This window comes from Chelonus insularis, unplaced genomic scaffold (genome assembly GCF_013357705.1).
Source record: "Chelonus insularis isolate UGA/USDA-ARS -01 unplaced genomic scaffold, ASM1335770v1 contig_88_pilon, whole genome shotgun sequence".
Classification (NCBI taxonomy): domain Eukaryota; kingdom Metazoa; phylum Arthropoda; class Insecta; order Hymenoptera; family Braconidae; genus Chelonus; species Chelonus insularis.
In genome coordinates this window covers 4,025,275-4,043,773 of record NW_023276776.1, presented here as the reverse complement: position 1 = coordinate 4,043,773, position 18,499 = coordinate 4,025,275, and the positions used below count along the sequence as shown (strand labels likewise).

At 29.2% G+C, this 18,499-nt stretch overlaps 5 protein-coding genes, 1 long non-coding RNA gene and 2 other non-coding genes across 11 annotated transcripts in view; 3 read left to right on the top strand and 5 right to left on the bottom strand.

The window, feature by feature from the left end:
• Positions 1-71: 71 nt before the first annotated feature.
• Positions 72-3,389, bottom strand: Jabba (jabba). Of its 2 annotated transcripts, none has more exons than XM_035090765.1 (10): positions 3,187-3,389; positions 2,543-2,582; positions 2,068-2,388; positions 1,920-2,009; positions 1,596-1,739; positions 1,290-1,469; positions 967-1,182; positions 699-870; positions 517-618; positions 72-385 (listed from the first exon to the last, which is right to left on the bottom strand). In XM_035090765.1, exons 2-10 carry the CDS (start codon positions 2,558-2,560, stop codon positions 252-254), a joined length of 1,377 nt encoding a protein of 458 aa, XP_034946656.1. In that variant the 5' UTR covers positions 2,561-2,582; positions 3,187-3,389; the 3' UTR covers positions 72-251. The 2 variants fall into 2 exon arrangements, with proteins under 2 accessions (XP_034946656.1, XP_034946657.1); XM_035090766.1 differs by having other exon boundaries at positions 259-385; positions 512-618.
• Positions 3,390-4,232: 843 nt separating this feature from the next.
• LOC118071684 (uncharacterized) lies at positions 4,233-12,019 on the top strand. 2 transcript variants are annotated; one of them, XM_035090994.1, is made up of 7 exons: positions 4,233-4,314; positions 4,398-4,460; positions 9,209-9,658; positions 9,947-10,332; positions 10,393-10,664; positions 10,780-11,399; positions 11,516-12,019. In XM_035090994.1, the coding sequence occupies exons 2-7, from the start codon at positions 4,426-4,428 to the stop codon at positions 11,952-11,954; spliced, it is 2,202 nt and encodes a 733-aa protein (XP_034946885.1). In that variant the 5' UTR covers positions 4,233-4,314; positions 4,398-4,425; the 3' UTR covers positions 11,955-12,019. The 2 variants fall into 2 exon arrangements, with proteins under 2 accessions (XP_034946885.1, XP_034946886.1); XM_035090995.1 differs by having other exon boundaries at positions 4,253-4,327.
• Positions 4,544-4,615, bottom strand: TRNAA-UGC (transfer RNA alanine (anticodon UGC)). The gene has a single exon. It is a non-coding gene; the product is annotated as a tRNA-Ala (tRNA).
• Positions 5,064-7,018, bottom strand: LOC118071685 (uncharacterized). Its single transcript, XR_004690929.1, has 3 exons — positions 5,668-7,018; positions 5,580-5,597; positions 5,064-5,516 (listed from the first exon to the last, which is right to left on the bottom strand). It is a non-coding gene; the product is annotated as an uncharacterized lncRNA (long non-coding RNA).
• Positions 7,549-7,630, bottom strand: TRNAL-AAG (transfer RNA leucine (anticodon AAG)). The gene has a single exon. It is a non-coding gene; the product is annotated as a tRNA-Leu (tRNA).
• A 1,046-nt stretch (positions 12,020-13,065) lies between the features above and the next one.
• Con (Connectin) overlaps positions 13,066-18,499 on the top strand; it is a 57,384-nt gene continuing 51,950 nt past the window's right edge. The window contains exons 1-2 of one of the 2 annotated variants that reach the window (XM_035091226.1): positions 13,066-13,100; positions 13,403-13,469. The gene's annotated coding sequence lies outside the window, so the exon portion shown is untranslated. Of the gene's footprint in view, positions 13,101-13,283; positions 13,470-18,499 lie in introns of those variants that run through there. The other variant, XM_035091225.1, reaches the window with a different exon arrangement.
• On the top strand, positions 13,692-14,777 carry PDCD-5 (programmed cell death 5). Its single transcript, XM_035091234.1, has 4 exons — positions 13,692-14,009; positions 14,129-14,237; positions 14,325-14,488; positions 14,575-14,777. The coding sequence occupies exons 1-4, from the start codon at positions 13,944-13,946 to the stop codon at positions 14,620-14,622; spliced, it is 387 nt and encodes a 128-aa protein (XP_034947125.1). The 5' UTR covers positions 13,692-13,943; the 3' UTR covers positions 14,623-14,777.
• Tmx3 (Thioredoxin-related transmembrane protein 3) lies at positions 14,739-17,833 on the bottom strand. The gene is made up of 9 exons (XM_035091230.1): positions 17,560-17,833; positions 17,228-17,316; positions 16,908-17,071; positions 16,631-16,814; positions 16,419-16,563; positions 16,110-16,350; positions 15,838-16,030; positions 15,404-15,599; positions 14,739-15,283 (listed from the first exon to the last, which is right to left on the bottom strand). Exons 1-9 carry the CDS (start codon positions 17,603-17,605, stop codon positions 15,249-15,251), a joined length of 1,293 nt encoding a protein of 430 aa, XP_034947121.1. The 5' UTR covers positions 17,606-17,833; the 3' UTR covers positions 14,739-15,248.

Below are 18,499 nucleotides of genomic sequence, written 5' to 3'. Positions count from 1 at the left end.
TAAAATTTATATTTTTATATCATTGAAGATGCATAATTAAATAATTTATAATTATAAAGTCATCATATGCGACTACGTGCAGTAATTAACGATAATATCTCACTTATTTTCTAGGAAGTTATAATTTAAATAAATGATAATTGGATTAAATAATATAATGAATGAATAATCATTGTAGATTGTATGAGTGAAAATAAGTTTTTAACAAAAAAAAAAGTTATGAAGGAAATGAAATAATTAAAAAAGTTGTCTTATTTCTTTTTACGGTTCCAGTGGCGTTTTCCTCTATAATAATTCTGTTTGTTCTTTCCAGCAGACATTACATTCGAATTCTCAGTAACTACGTCCAAAGAATTAGCATTCTTTTCTCCAACTTCTAAATTCACTATAGAGAAAAAAAAATTAAAATAATGAAAATAAAATAAGCAGTATGCTTGAAATTTGCAAAATGGATTAATTAATATCTATTAAATAAATGATATAGAATGAAAAGTAGTTGGTGACGATGTACCTTACCCTCAGGATTGTTCACATTCTCCTCTTTATGGCCATTCTCTGACAATAGCTTTCGTGGTGTAGACTTTTTTTCGTCAGTTACATTATTTGATTCATTTTTTTCTGTATAATAATTATTTTTAATTTGTTAAAAATTATTTTAAATGACGTAATAGTATTCATAGTTAAATATATTAACTTACGATCTTCAATAACTGGTCCTACAACGTCATTATCTTCTGGTTCAGGACTTGAACTACTCAATGGTGAATAGAAAGCATTATCAACTCCTACACTTACATCATTTCTTGGAGAAAAGAACTCAAAAGAGTCTGGTAGTTGTAATGGCGCTTCACCATTTACATCAGCGTCACTCTATAAAATAAACGATCCAATATGATTTTTTATATTTATCAATTAATTGTTCTTATCCATTAATAAATAATTACTGGGGAAATAAAATTATCTTACTTGTAAATTGGCAGTTTTACTCAAAAAAAGAGATTGAAGTTCTGCGAATACCTTTTGTTTTTCAACCTCTGTAGCTCGGATAAATTTTGCACCGAACGATTTTAGAATTTCATAATTATCATCAGTTTCTGCTAACTCTTTTAATTCAGCAATGAGTTCATTAGTGTTTACTTTTTCATCTTCTGATTCGGTGGAGCTTGAGCTGTATTCTGCTGGCTGGCAATGATAATTGATTTATTAATACATCAAGTTTTAACTTAATTATATATAATTAATATAAATATTATATTTCAAATCATAAGGCATTTATGCTTGATACTTACGTTAAAATCTTCATCCTCAGAGCTATTCAAAACAGCATACCGTTCCATTTTGGTGTAGAAAGGTTCTCGATCAGATTCATCAGATTCATCGGAGCTAATGATAGTATGTTTGCGTTTCATATCGAATTGTTGAGCTCCAGCAGTTGATTCTGTTGCTGATTTTTCATCAGGAGTGATTGACTTTAGAAAATTAAAAAGTCTATTATTAAATTAATAAAATTACCAATAAAAACATTCAACAACATAGAAAAGATTGAACTAAGGAATTTGGAAAATAAAATATAGACGGTAAAAAGCAGCACTCACGATATTATTAGTATACACACGAACTCTGGTTGGGGATGGTGATGATTTTACCTTCGATGCATCAAAACAGGATAAACTGGACAGAGTGAGTTGAATTGACTTCATCAGGCTTCTCTTAGCATCATTTATCCTTAAATTTGTGTCCTACACCCACCACCATGTTTTTATTACGTTCAGGATACCTCAAAGGATCATTCAAAGTCTATAGATAGACGTTTGATATACGAGCACATCATGCAACTTTTAATTTAAATCTACTTTTCAAAACTTTCTAGAAAAATAGCTCTGATATCAATAATCTTGACTCAATAAAAAAAAACTCACCCTTACTGCAGGTCTAGTCTTCCTTATTTTCTTTCCTGCATTCAGTCGAATTGCTCGTAAACGTTGTCGAACTCTTTGTAAACATCTTACCTAAAATTTTAAGACAGTGAGTATTGAGATTTTTCTTTTGTAAAAAAATGAAACTTACGATATCACTCGGTTGGATTTCAGGATAACCAAGGATGCATGCACCAATGTTCCATACAAGTCTGAAGCCTCGAAGGATGAGTAGACTTGGAAGGAAAAATATCCACGGAAGAGGTCTCACAAGTTTGATCTCATTGAAGGATTTCCCATTTTCTTCTGGAGATATTTCATGGTAAGGAAGACTCCACTGGGTTGTATTTTCAATGACTCCCAAGCATCGATCAAAACCTTTGAGTAATATTTGTCCAACATGTAGGTGTGAGATTGCTTCGAGCGAAGTGATGGAAATGCTGCCTATGCTTTCAATTATTCTTTCAAACATCTGCAAATATAATTTCCCAGTTAATAAAAATTTGAAGCAATTTTTTTTTTTGACTCATTGCTAAGTATTTTCTTTAATAATTATCTTGATTTCGATTATTTGAATAAATTATAAATCTAAAGAATAAAATATTAAAATAATAGTGATAACTTACGTTTAATGATGAGGACATCAGGCTGATTATGAGGAGGATTCTGTAATATGACAATAAAATAATAAATAAGTCATGGAAAATTTAAGCAAAGGAAGGGAAAGTTATAAATAAACAAAAGAAACATATAAGTGATAGTATAATATCAAAGTCGTTGACGACCTCTCAATTTTTTTGTGCTCTTTTTTTCCTATCAATCTACGACATAAGAACTTTGTCTGCCTCGTTCAATTTTAATCTGTGTATATTTCAATATAATACAATATAATCAAAACTTTTGGTTCATCAAAGTCTTTGAAAATTCTAAGATATCAGACTGAGGACAAAGTTCATTGATTATTTACAAACACTTTTATTCTTATAATTATTTCAACCTTTTAGTTGTCTCTTATTTTATTTAGTCTAGCTTATCACTTGTCATCAAATTTGTTCGATAGAATTTTTATATCAATTTCTTATTTGCTCAACGTACATCTATTTAGTGCAACTTTCCTTATCATTATTTTCATGTTTTGCATTACTTTATCAATTGTTTTTTAATAATTTTTTTCATTATTTATCAGCTGAATTTATTTCACAATTTTTGTATTCGCTGTCTGGGAAGAAATATTTGGCATAATAAATTAAATATATATATTTTTACTTACCGTTAGAAAAAACGATCGTTTTCAAATTAAAAAAGAAAAACACAGAAATAGAAAAAATTGGTTTCAAAGATTCATAATAATCAAACTGCTGATGAAAATAATGCGTCTAAATAAAAATCACGCAACCGTTGGATGAACAAATCGTGGAATTGAATTCCTTTCGACAACCAACTACGCTCGAATGAAAACTGATCTGACTTCGTATAAACTAAGACGAATATCTACGTAGAAGATAAACAAAAGAAAACAAGTGGGGGTCAATCAAATATATGATTATTCCCGCCAATTTTATTAGAGATAATTTGAATGCTCAGAACGTCAAAAATAATGAAAATAGTTAAGCGTTACAGAGAAAAATTAAAGGGATACTAATAATAAATAGTTTTTATCTATATTAATAAATCAATTTAATATTACGTTGTTATCAAATGCGTTATTTTTCTCAATTATTGATAACTAATTTTTTTACATTCTTCATGTATATTACTTACCGTGAAAGCTATTTATAATTCTTGAATAATCAATCTTTCAATTCATGATTTTTCGTGATGAAACCAATTGAAGAATTGTTATAAAATATTATGCAATTGAAAAATATACAAAGTTCTATGAGTAATTTTGTTATTGAACCATTTTCAGTCTATAAAAAAAATAATGAGTAAAATAATAGTGTGCAATACTTTACATTCATAGAATCAGGAAAATGACTAATAATAATTCTTTTAAAAGAATAAAATTGATCAATTATTTATTATTCTAGAAAAAAAACTAATGATGATGATGATTATTATTATTATTCTCTATTTATTCTTGCTGGAAATTGTTTCATTGTGGTTGAAATTATCTCTCATGTAAAACATCAGCAGGCCTAGATAATCTTGATAGCTTATGTCACTCCAAAATACCATCTCCAACATCAAGCTCAAGATCTATTAATTCAAGTAATTCTTACCGGATTGCCCGCAATTTTTTATTTTCCTTTGCAGCTGCGCAGGTGCTTTATTCCCCCTTTCATCCTCTCTATTATACATTTAGACTCCTTATCACAATTTGTTAAGTCCAGTCACGCTAACAAGGACTCGAGAGGTGGGCTTTGGTAACAAATAAGCTGCAGTGTGACTGACCATTGTGAGGAGACAGTGTAACTGATTTTTTTAATCCTTCACTCCTACTTCATTCAATTTTTATCATTCTCTTCTTTCTTTCTTCAGTGAGTCTGGTTACAATAGCGACGATGCTATGGGCGAGGGAAAACGCAAACGTATTGCAAAAAGGTGATTGTTATAAGAAAAAAATTATTCAATTAAGATATATTTATTACACTTAGAAAAAAGTAGATTAAAAAAATAAAAAAATTTGGAGATGCCGGGGATCGAACCCGGGGCCTTTCACATGCAAAGCGAACGCTCTACCACTGAGCTACATCCCCAGTTTGATAAAGGATTAAAATTTACAGCTGTCAAAGTATTTATTATTTTTTTATATATTCTTCTGATAAAAGAAATAAATATTTTTCATTATACAATTAATCATTAATAATAATAATTTTTTTTTATAAATTTCAATTGATTTTTTGAGCGTTTATTAAGAAATATTTGTTGGTGATTTTTATCTTGACATTTCTATTTAAACAATCTTAAATCTTTGTAAATTAATTTATCATTTATTCGAGTAAACAAGTGAATGCATTATTACACAAGAATAATTATATTTCTAATTAATAGCAAGATTCAAGAAATATTAATCATTGATCAGTTGTTCAACAAGTAATGTTCTTGAGCTTTTTTTAACATTTATAATCAATAACCTTGATTGATATTTAATCAAATGATTACATATGAAATCAGATTATTATGAAAACATATTTAACATGCTTAAAAAAAAATGAAAGAGTTGAATTGCAAAAAATTTCGAACATCAGCAAATCACTTTCCTTCAACGATACTATTATATTCATCCACGTGGGTACACACCTAGTAGTAAATAACAAGCTTACACTAGTAAAAATTGAAATTGACTGCACCCATTATTAGTGATTACTTAAAGTAAATCTGGGCCATTGAATTGACGTGATTTATAAACATTAGGTTCCGATTAAAATAAACTGAAAGTATCGATTCAATGCGGACGAAAAGTTGTCTTAATTTTGAATCTAAAGATTAGCTTGTGACCTGAAATACACCTTTGTAGAGTAATGTCATGAATGATAAAAGGTGCTGGTTAATAAATTTCAACATAATAATTGTGGAACGTAATAAAATGTTTTATCCATAATCGCGTTGATTTCATAATCTTTAAAACGAATTTCCATCCACTTTCTTTAAGTGACTCTGTAAAGAAACAACAAAATAATAAATATTTATTACTTTTAAAAATACTTAAAGTGAACTTACTAATGCATTTTAGATATTCTGTAAAAAAAAAGAAACGTATAAACGAAAATAAAAATAAAAGATAAACGATCTCGCGTGCTTTACTTACCTCTTGCTACATTTTATACTTCTATAAACCCACTAAGAAATTTCAATCATACGGTATATTACCTAATATACTATTCGTGTGTCTTGGGGCGTAGTGGTACTATGTGTAAAGAAATAAAATTGTATGATATCCTCACGCGTAGAAAATCACCACACGAATGTTTTGTTTGCCACCCTATGTATGCAAATCTGTTAGCACCAAAATTGAGGTCAACAGGTCGGACTCCGACCTCTTGTGGTTAAGGGAACTTATAAAGCGTCTTTGCTGATGAATGAGAATTAAGTTTCTTGAGCTCGGACACCACATTGGTCGATAATATGTAGACATGAAAAACGGAGCATCTTGCACGACGACGATCGATTTACAGTCAGACAATTCATTTGCACGTCTGTATAAATACATATCTAATGAGACGATGTAACTGTGACGATTGTAATGGGTTCCAAGTTCTTCCTTCAGTTGCTTGAAAAATTTTTTTTAATTCATAGATTATTTTATTGATAACCCAATGTATTTTTATGTTATATAGTTCTTTTTGCATCAGTTATTCGTGGAATTGTGTAAAACATGTCGAAGAAGAAACTTTTTCAATCAATCTTTTCAAATAGATGTTTCATGTATCAACATAAATACTTTGTTTCAGGTCACTACTCCAACTTTAACTCCAGCATATACCTTTACTATTTCTCTGATAGCCTTCACTCCCAGTTCTCTATTAAACTTCAAAGTATTTTTTCCACTTTTGTTTCTCCAGTGCATACATTTCCTTATACACTGCTCTTCAATTCCTTTGTCCTTTAACGAAAGTTCTCATATCAAGTACATAAGCTACACTTAAGGTGCTATTTAAACTTCTCGAAAATGTCTTTTTATTTCCAAGTATCTGCCATTCTTTTAAAAGACTTTGATTACTTGACAGAACAGTCAGTAGTTTAAATTTTTGCTTACTTTTATACTTTGTCAGTATTTTTTTGTACAGATTATCAGCTTAGTTATTGGATTCTTTTATATTATCAGTATTTTTTTTTGTTATATAATTTAAATATAAAATACTTGTCAAGAGAAATTTTTCACCTATTATTGCTGAAACGATTTCCAGTTCACTTAAGGCAGGAAGTCATTTCTGACTTCTGCAACTCAATTCCTAACATTTTCAAAAGATTCTAGGCCATTTCCATTCTCCTTCCTTTTAACATTCATTTCCTCAATCTATGTCAGCATGTTGGACTTTACATTGACATGATAGTCGTTATAATTATCACTAAATATTTAGATGCTTTCCAACATGTTATTTGCAGTTAATTCTGGTTTTAACTTTTCATTCCAACGTTGATTAATATTTTTACTTCTCTTATTTGATCCCTTTTTATTATTTTTAATTATTAAAATTCTCTATTTTAAGTAAAAATGATATTTAATATCTTTCTATATCAAATGGATAACTTTGTAACATTTTTATCAATGAAAAAATACAAAGTATCGATTTATTTATAGTAATGCAATGATGAGTAAGCCAGACAAGATTTCAAAAAATGTCAAGTTCAATCAATGTTTTCTAAATCATCTTTTCTTATTGAAAAATTTCCTCTTTCGATATTTAATCTAGAAAATTCTCACTGTAACCAATAAAATCTTGCTATTAATGCTAGTCTGCCTTAGAATAATAAACTATTAATAATTAATGTGGTTTCTAAATGTTCACATAGATCATCCTTATGGTTTGCCAACTTTTTCTGGAGAATCTATTAATTATCTCAAAACTATTAGAAAAAAATTTGTGTAGATAATAAAATAAAATCAGTTGTAAATAATTGAGATGTTGATCTAACAAGATTTCAAAAGAATTATTTTATAAAATTAGTAAAAAATAGGCAAAATAATTGGCAGCGGTGGGATTCGAACCCACGCCTCCGAAGAGACTGGTGCCTTAAACCAGCGCCTTAGACCGCTCGGCCACGCTACCCCTGGGGGATAGACTCCGGATGACGATTGATTCGTGATCGTGGAGTACATATGTTTATTTTTGACACTGAGCGACATGCTGACATGGTACGCTCATTTTAGTCCTAGGTGAATATCACTGGAAGATAGTACGCCAATAGAATTCGTTCGTGCTCGTTAATCGTTAAATTCAAAATGTATTCTAAGAAGAGAGAGAAAGTAAGAGCTTTTTCCACAGTAACAGATCGATTCGTCTCGTCAGGAAGTCTCTAACACACACTTTGTTTCTCTCTCTTTCACCTTCTCCAAGTTGAGGCATGCCGAGCCTGTACGTACCACCCTCTTCCTGTTCTCTAGCTTGGATCCTCAACCCCACCTTGTAAATTGTTCATAGTTTCAGCTATACCTCGAGATATCTCAGTTTTCTCTAAACAACCAGATAGTCCAGAAGTTTTTTACAGTCTCTGGAGCTATTTTTATAAAGAATATTACCTTTATTACTAAAGTTGTTGTATTTTCATGGCTTAAACTTTTTTTTTGTATTCAAAATATTGCTTTTATGCAGAAAATCATTTAAATAAGGTACCTATTACCATCTTGTTTATTCATGCACAGAGAACAGAACATTTTATAGCATTTAATAGAGATTAAAAAATGGAAAATATGTATATCCTGATGTGGCTAAAAATATTGTATGGAATAAATTATCCGTGTTTTAAAGACTTTAATTAAAGTTATTTTTCAAAAAAGGAAGACCAAAGATAAAAAAAAATTTGATTAAAATATTCTTTTAATTATTAAAAAATTCCTAGTTTACTTAATTAATAAAAAAATATTGTTTTTGCATTCATTTGTCTATTAATTGAAATAAAAATTTTGACACCTGACGTAATTAATTTTAGGTGTTGATTATCACACACTGATCATCATGAGATTATTGCTCGAGCAGTATTTAGTGAAATAATTAGGTCACAAATTGTATCAAATGTTTATTTTTATACCAACTGACCTTTATATTAGTAAAAAAGTTATACTAAAAACATCATTAATGTTATCAGAAAGTTTTTTATAGTCGCACGCATAATATTTTTTTTGCTACTCATTTCGAGTCAGACTCATTCGTAATTAATCTTCATTTGTGGTGAGATTTTTAGCAAGATTAGAAGTATGTATATGAATCAAAACGTATCTTTACATGAATCTCCTAATAAGATGTAAAATATTGGAGTAATTTATACAACTGAATGATGGTAAAATAATAGCAAAACTGAAGCAATTTATTAGATAAAAAATGTTATTATCACAATTACTTTCATTTTAATATTCAAAAAATAATTATTCCAATTTACCTAATTTCTCTTGAGAGAAAGAAGTTTAAAATGGAATTTATGTTAATCATAATTTTTCATAAATGAATTCAAATAATTGACCTCAAAATTGAAATAGTTTCTAGTCAACATATTTTACTGCTTGTGAAATATTCATTTTCCTCAACTCCACTTTCAGTCGGTTCATTAACTGTAATTAATATCAACAAACTTCAAGACCTTATAGGTAGCAAACTCGTAAACTAATAATTAATAAATGAATTTGTTTACAGACGTAGAGCTGTATTTCGGGGTACCCAGAAGTCCTGTTCGGACTCTGAGGTAGCCCAATCAAAGTTCAAAGACCGTAAGTCTAAGAGGGATTTACTACCATGGCCAAAGGCTATCGAAACTCTTACGGTCGACGAACTCGCCCTTCATCGCCGAAGACGAGTTCAAGATATCCTGAAAGATACTTTGGATCCATATTACCATGGAGAAAGTGACAGTGCTGTTGAAAATCTTATTACCGAGTATAGAAGAGCTTTCAGAGCATTTAGTGAAGATTCATTACTTCTTCGGGATAATTACTTAAGAAATTTCGAACGAAATTTACAAACTAAAACTTCAGCAGAGCTGAGTACTAGTACTGAAGTGAATAAGCCAGATGATAAGTCGATGGAGTCCAATACTGGACTCTTGAGTATTACTGGTCATGCCTCCAGACCACAGCCAATCAGACGGTAATGAAAAAATGAACAATGTATAGATCAAAGTGCACTATAAAAAAGATATTCAGTCATTCTGAAACGCACAGTTGTGATACTGGAAACAGTGTTATACGTAAATCAGTGTTTTCTTAGGTATTATGCATATAAGTTGATAAAAATCAGGTCAATGTTTTAATTAAAATCAGCAAAAAGTTAGTTCTTACTTCAAAATATGAATAATATAAAATATATTATAGATGAATATCATAAATATCGACATCATAATAAATTATAAATCTTCTCTATTGATTTTACTTGTAGAGGTACCAGTTTAAGACGTGGTGGTGAATTTTATTCAGACACAGAGTCTTCTACCAACTACAAAACATACGAAGGTATTCATCGTGCAGAACTAGCTCGTCGACCAACGTCTTTGAAAATGGAGGGAGACATGCAAACTGTCACCGAGCAGTGTGAGAAGTTTACTGGGTGGATGAACGTCGGTAGACCAGAGTTGGCACGAATTCCTACACACTTGAAAATGGAGGGTCGACTGGAAACCTCTACAGAAAGTCACGACCAATATGTGCCATTTATTGGAGCTAGAAGACCGGAAATACTTCGTCAGAATGCTCATCTAAAACTTGAAGGAGAATCGAACTTTATTCCGGAGTATACTGATGTATTCAGACCACATGTTAGACATGGTATGAAATAATCTAAAACTCTGTAGATGATCAATATTTCTAATGATAATTTTTTTGTAGAGAAAAGATATCCAATGTTTCCAGAATCTCATTTAAAAACTGGCGGAGATTTCAGTGGACATACTGAAAATTTTCAAAACTTTGTCGATCCTAGAGGCGCAGTTCCTATTGATGACAGACATAAGGATTCTGATACTGAAGATACAGAAAATCAAATCAAACATCAGAATGATAATCAAAGAACAGAAGAAGACATGAAGATGATTGTGTCAAAGTTAGAACACCTTAAAGGACCACCTCTCGAAGTACCTGAATACAAAGATGCTTACAAAGTAAAAGAAAACACCAATTTTAAACTGATAACGATTACTGATAAATATTAATTAAATTTTTATTCTATAATCAACTTAGCTTACCTTATTCTAAAGTTCTTAAAACTTTTAACAGGATTTTCCAAGAGAAAGGCCAAAACTCTTGAAACCTGAGGACGAAATTGGTCGTGCAGATGGTTCGAAAGTTCATTTGTCATCAAGTTCAGGAAAGTTTTCAACAAAAATAGACCAAGATCCGGAATATAAGTCCAAGTATCTTGATAGAGATCGTCCAGTGTACAGGAAACCTCCAATGTCACGAAGGCCTTCTGGAGGTTCAAATTTTGGTAAACGTTTAGTTCCTGATATGAGACATTATGTGCCTACAAGTGAAGTTAGATCTCAATACGTACCATATGGACATGTACCACGAGTAGAAACATTCAGAAGACCAATTAGTTTACGTCCTGAAGGAAGTATGAATCTCCAACCAGAGTATCGAGATGCTTATTGTAGGAAAAAAGATCATCCGGTGGTTGAATCAAGGTATAGGAATCGTGATCGTAGTTATAGTGGCTCCAGAAGAAGAAGTAGTAACTGGATGAATTATAATAATGATAATAATAATAATAACCTTAATGATCATACTATTGATCAAACTGAAATGATTGATTCCGGACAAAATGCATTTCAAATACTCCATTCGAAAGCTGAGCATGATAATTTAGCTGGAAAACCACCAGCAGGAAGTAGAAGGTATTATCTGAAATCAAAAAAAATTTTTTTTTAAATATAACAGCATGATTTTTAATATTAAAAATCTAAGAATAATTATTAAAAAAATTCTAATTTTAAAATTATTTGCTTTTTAGGAGTTCTATTCTATCTCAAGCTGTTCGACCCACACATCTAGACATTATGAGCCCATCAGCAGTAAAGAATCGATCTCCAAGCCCAACTTACCGATTACATGTTTGTAACGTAGATGATGAAACTCGAGGTTTTAATCGTCGTCGACAATTAGCATCCATGCATCAATCAAGTCCTATGGCTGATGCGACTGCTGATGAAGACAATATAAGACCATATTCTCCTAGCTTTGGAAAACAGCCAAAACCAAATAACAATGGAAACCGTGCTTTTGTTGTCTTAGATGATTCAATGAATAATCAAGCTACGTCAGAGACACGTCGAACACGTTTTAATAATAATTCTAACAATGAAATGTCGAGAGATCCAAAAATAAGATACAGAAATAAAACTCCACCTAATTGGATGCCTCCCTGGTATGATAACACGAGTACAATTTAATTTTAATAAAATGAAGTGTTTTAGATGAACGATTAATTTGATGTTTATTCAAAAAATTCACTGCCGAAAGCCCATTTGAGATTAATACTAATTATTGTGTTTGTTTTTATTTTGAATTGCTTTATTGAGAATTGTTTATATTTGAAAAATGTAATTATTTTAAATGATTGTATATATACAGATAAAAAAAAAATAAATAGAGAATTATTTTGAGCTTCGTATATAGTGATAATTACTTAAATATTTCAAAAGACAATGTTAATTATTTGAGCAAAAAATATTTTCATTCCTAATTAGAAACAATTCAAATCGAAATTTTCAATCAACTGTGATTTTATGTTGATGATAAAAATTGCTTATTTATCAACGGTATTATAAGTCTGTGACCGATTTTACCATCAATTGAATGAACTTAGCCACAACGACTTTTCTCGGAAATGATTTTTGTAAAATGGTTTAAGAAAATACAATATCCATTTTTTACAATAATAATCTCACAATAAACTACTTTTTCATAAAAAAATAACTATTGAAAAGACAAAAAAATCCTTTTTTTATGTATTCATTTTTTACCACACTGTGTTCACTCTTTCATAATTTTTTAACGTAAAATTATTTTACTTTGACGTCTAATTAGAACTAAAATTACAATTACGAAGATAATAATTTGATAAAAAGTAAATGATTCTTTTGCTTTATATGTTTCTATTTGTTATAAAAAGAATCCAGATAATTCTTATAATAATTTAATAAAATATAAAGCTCACGTTTCGATACACACTTGTTGATTATACGGCACAGACTAATGTGACTGATTTTAATTTTATTATTGGTGGAAGGCTAATAGAAGAAGGAGCTAGAGTGATGTTCAGTGCCAATACCCAATGTAAGTGACGCCCCCACCATCGTTGTTTGTTGTTGGCGGCAACGGACTACAAAGCCTTCAGATTTAGTCCATTAGACAACAACACAGGTTCGATTTCCAGAATAATGTGATAAAAAATTGCTATTGAAGTGTTTTACAAACTATAACAATAAAATGTTAAATCTTATGAAAAATAATATTGACAACCGGCATTTTGTGCGGTTATTTATGTGAATAACAGTGAAAACAAAGTGGAGATTTAATAAAAGTGTTTTTGACGTGTATGTATGGAATCAAAATAATCGTGATTGTATATTTGTTGTTAGTTTGAGTCAAGTAAAAAAATATAATCAAAATGATATCATGTTTAAATTGTGGACAGTGTAGTTGGATTTTTAGTTTAAAAAATTCATCAATTTTACCATTTACGTGCATATAATTATAATTTTCTAAGATATTGTCTTTCTTGATGGTAGAATTGGTGAATTAATTGAAAAAAGTAGATTCTATGTTTTTGTTGAGAAATAGCTATAATTAATGCCAGAGAAGAGAAATATTAATCAATTTTCAATGCATAAACCAGACAGGAGTTTTTCGAAGAAAAGCCGGAGAGAGAGAGCGTCGACTGTTTCGCAGAAATTTATCGACCGGTAAGCCTTGCATGCTATTTCTATTTTATCCAATGAAGATAAAACAAATTTTTGATTCCTATTTTACCGAATGCGCTTTTATGATGCTCCAATTCAAACGTATTTACATGTTCAATCTAAAAATAATTTTTGTTACTTCTATGTGATTACTTTTTACTATCTTTATAACGTTCATTATAAATTAAACTAATATAAAAGAATTTCAACCCGAAATTTACCATTCTTTCAAATTATCTTTAATTCGGTGTTTGAAAATAATTTTTTCATTGCGTGGGATTCATCCAACTGCAATGTAATGGCGATGAATCCCGAAATAAATCGAAAATAACCGAATATGGTAGTTCTTGATATATACAAGTAAAACCAGTGCTGTGTTGGTGCCGTCAAATGCCATAAAAAATGTGTATTTAAGTAAATCTGTGATTTATTATTCTTAAGAAGAAAGAAGTTAAACAATACAATTTTTTAAAAAAAATGGCTGATCCTGAATTAGAAATGCTTCGGCAACAGCGTATGGCTGAATTGCAATCTCAGTTTAAGGTATGGAAATAAAGTAATCATTAACCTATAAGTGTTATTAGAGGTTATTTCTTATAACAATAGAGTATGTTCTTTATTATTTCATTAAAAACAAAAAAATTGATGATTAAATTATTTAGGGAGGCAATGATGCTAATCAAAAAGCTGCAGAAGAGAGGAGACAGCAAATGGAAGATATGAAACATTCAATATTAACACAAGTACTGGATCAATCAGCTCGAGCAAGATGTAAAGAAATTACATTTTTATTTTCATAAATTTGTTAACAGTTTTATGACCAAGCAATTGATTGATAAACTATTATTAATTTTGTAGTAAACACTTTGTCTCTCGGAAAACCAGAAAAAGCTAGAATGGTTGAAGAAATGCTTGTAAGCATGGCTCAAAGGGGTCAGCTACCTGGTAAATTAGGCGAAAAAGAATTGATTAATATATTGGAAAGTGTTAATCAACAAACGCAAAAAACTACTACTGTTAAGGTATTTTTTAAATTTACTATAGTTTTTAAGTGAATATTTAAAGTTATATCACTTAACTCCGATTTTCCAATTTGATTGAAAGTTAGTTCGATAGAAGACGAGCAGCACTAGATTCCGATGATGATGATTTTTAGCACCGTTAAAATCATTTTTCGTAAATTACAATGCTAAGCTAATTTTTTGTTGTACAACTAAAAAGACTTGCGATTTTTTTTTAAATTATTATCTGAGATATAGTATTTAAGTTTAATTTACTCCATTCACATTTTATTATCAATAAACTTTACAAATTTTAATCTTTGATGTTAATATTTGTCTCATTATATTCTAATAAATTATTCTCCATTTCCAACCATTTTGGAACTACATTGTTTCGATGCTCATAAAATAAATAAATAAATAAAATTCAATAGAATTTCACTTTTACGTAGTGACCATAAAACAATTAAAAAGCAAACCATTCTTGTACAGATTTATAGGAACACATTCACGCGACTAAAACCAACATATTTATCAATATTATTTAGTATTGTCTGATAAAAATTCCATTCATTAATAATGCATTCTTGCATTAAATACGATGATAGTTATTAAGACACTATGGCACTGTCACATTCATTCTATGTATAAATTAAATAACATCTATACAATGTAATATATTGCAAATTAGATAAATAATTCACCTATCTAGAATTTTTGTGAAATACTCAGAGTAAATGGAAGCAATTTCATTCAATTTAAAGATTTTACACAATCTTGTTTAATCCTTTTTCATGTGCTTTTGGCTCGAATCTTCTGTAACAAAAATTACAATGTTACAATGTTTTAATATTAAAATGAAAAATTATCATATTAATCATAAAAAACTTTACGAATTCATATGAATTTTAAAATGAAAAAACTTATAATTCTCACCTTCTTCTTCGTCCTCTGCTGCATCAAAAATATCTGGACAACAACTACCGTAACAAATTAGCATCAAAAATAATGTTGGTAATCCAAATATAACTATTGTTAAGACGGGGTTCCCTCTCCACATAGAAAGGAGAGATGATTTAACATCATACCATGTTCGGTACATTTGTATTGGAATACTATTTCCTCCGTATCTCTGTGAATTAGATGAAAATATTAAGTCATTCATTTCTATTTTTCTATCATGAATAATTCAAACTTTCATGTATAAATTAAATGAAAATTGAAGATCTCAAGTAATGAAAATAACTACTCTATTATGATAAAAATTGCTTTTGATAAATTTTAAAATTCTTCTCTTATATAACAAATCATATTCATTTCATTCTAATAGTTTGAATACTGCATTATAAGATATCTATATGATTTCTTACCGGTGCACTTTCATTACGAATATGCTCCAAAAACATTTCAATTGCTTGAACTGTGAGTTTGGTTGGTTCATCTTCTGGAATATGATGATGATGTGAAGTTGTATTTATGACTATTAAACTTGGTAAAGGCATTTCTGTCATAGCTATGCTATTTACAAGGTTGCTATTAGCTACCCAGCCAAACTGAAAATGTCTTAATAGAAGATAATATTCATCAGAATTACTCATTATACAAAGTTAAGAAAAAAATCTCATACATAAAAATTACTTACTCATGATATTTATCTCTTTTTCGTTTTATTACTGACTCTACCATGTCACGAAATTCCAGCATATCTGGTGATACATCTTCTACTGCATTTTCTTCAACAACTGCAAGTACTAAATTTTTATTCGTTTTAAATAACTGATGTATATTACCATGAGTGACTTTAGGAAATGTTGGAAAACGTTCTGCATTAACCCAACTGTGTAATGTTTTATTCAGAGTATCCACATCACTGTAATTATGTGCTGAGAAAATATTTAAAGATAAGAAAATGATTGAAGTAAAATAAAGTTAAAGCAATTATAAACTTTACCAGTAAAATTATAATGTGAATTTTCTTTATAAACGAAAATCACTGGTGTATTTTCGACAGGCGCATGTTTATCAACAACAACTGGATGTGATTGATAAAAAAATGCATGGGGTTGAAATGTATGAGCTGCTTTGTGATAGATTTCCTGAAAGAAGTAAAAAGAAATGTAAAATTTTATTCTTATTGAATAAACGAAGTAATAAAATAATTACCCATAGTGGTCCAATTTGTTCTCCCACATATAAAAAGTATATATCACGTTCATTCTTAAGTGTTTCAAAACTTTGAGTTCTAGTTATTTCTTGAACAGGAGGGCCACTTAATCTTAGCGCAAATTTGACTATTTCTTCTCTTGATCTGTCTCCATTATATGTAAATTGTTGCTCTCCTTTCAAGCTGTAAAGTACATTTGAAGGTAGAGATTTACTTTACACGAATAATCAAAGTAATCAAATAACTAATCCAATTCATAAACAAATGTAATCTTACAATAAAATAGTAGGAAATCCTTTGATTTTAAAACTATGAGCTACACTACTAAATCTCGTACAGTCGATTTTGCCGACTTTGATGGGACTCGCATATAAGTGTTGAGCTACATGAGCCCATATAGGTTCCAGTCTTTTACAATGTGCACACCATGGTGCATACATCTGAAGAAAACAATTAATCAATTTAATTAAGTTATATAAAATTATCCTTTGAATTACAGTGTATATAATCAATATAATATTAACATTTTTATAAAAGACTTCATTGAATATTTTATTAAATAACTACAAGTAGTTGATATTTAATTTTTAACATACCATTACTAGCCAATGTCCATCTTGATAAATGTCAAGAAACCTGTCACTTAATTCAATAACTCGAGATCCAGCTGAGTTCACAATAAAAACTGTAAATAAAAAAGTAAATGATTTATTATTATCTAAGAAAATAATTTAAATTTATTTAATTTGTTGTTATTGCTGTAATCGTGAAATGAGAAATTTAATTTACAGATTATCAACTCAGATTATTGATCCATTAAATTGAGGTTATTAACTGTATTTTTATAAAAACCAAGTATGAAAGTATTTTTCATGGTTTAATTATTAAATTGTATTAAAAATAATTAGAAATAATTTTTTGTACTTACCACAAAAAATAATAGTAGACAAACAAACTGTGAAAAGTGATTTCATGATGATTTGTGTATGTTGATGATTAAATATCAAAAGTTTGAGTATGAAATTATAAAATAGTATAGCAGCTCAATGCTTTGATATTATATTAAAATATATACATTCAGTTTCATTTCATTATTATTAATTTATACACTTTAAAATACTTAAGAAATACAACTCGATACTATACGTTGCACATTCGACACATCGTGACTAGTACTGCTGACGCCATAGTGGATTATGCGTAGAGCAGATGTTTCAAAGATTCTTCTTCGTCAAAAACATTAAAAATCTCACCCTTATCATACTGAATATACGCCCCTATTTCTTTTTTCACGTAAGCATTTTATTGTATCTCTTTTAATGTAACGAAATAATTTGTTCACAGCATGAAATAATTTTTAGAAACATTTATTAACTTCAAATATATTTACAATCAACAGAAAATATGCACTTTTTATCTACATCTTTTTTCAATATTTATTTACAGATATTTACATAACAATTGATATAATTAATAATAAATACTTGAAATTTGAGTATAAGAGTCTTGAATATTTATTATGCATTAAGATCATATTTTGCTAGAATCATAAAAATAGATTTTAAAAAAACAAACTTCCAGTGAGTAAATAATTATTAATTGATAGATAAATAAATAATTTAATTGCTTTAAAAATAAATAGGATAATATTCCGGTAATTAGAAATGAATATTTTATCAACTGTGTTTAATTATTCTAGATAATACATCCGATTGAGGATTGGAGTTTAACAAAAAAACATAATTCAGTATTAACGGTACCATTGTTTAAATTTTAATAAAAAATCTGAAACTATTGTGTAATAGACATTGCATAATAATTCGACATTGAAAGAAAATATTTGACAAAGAAAGAATATTTAACATTCT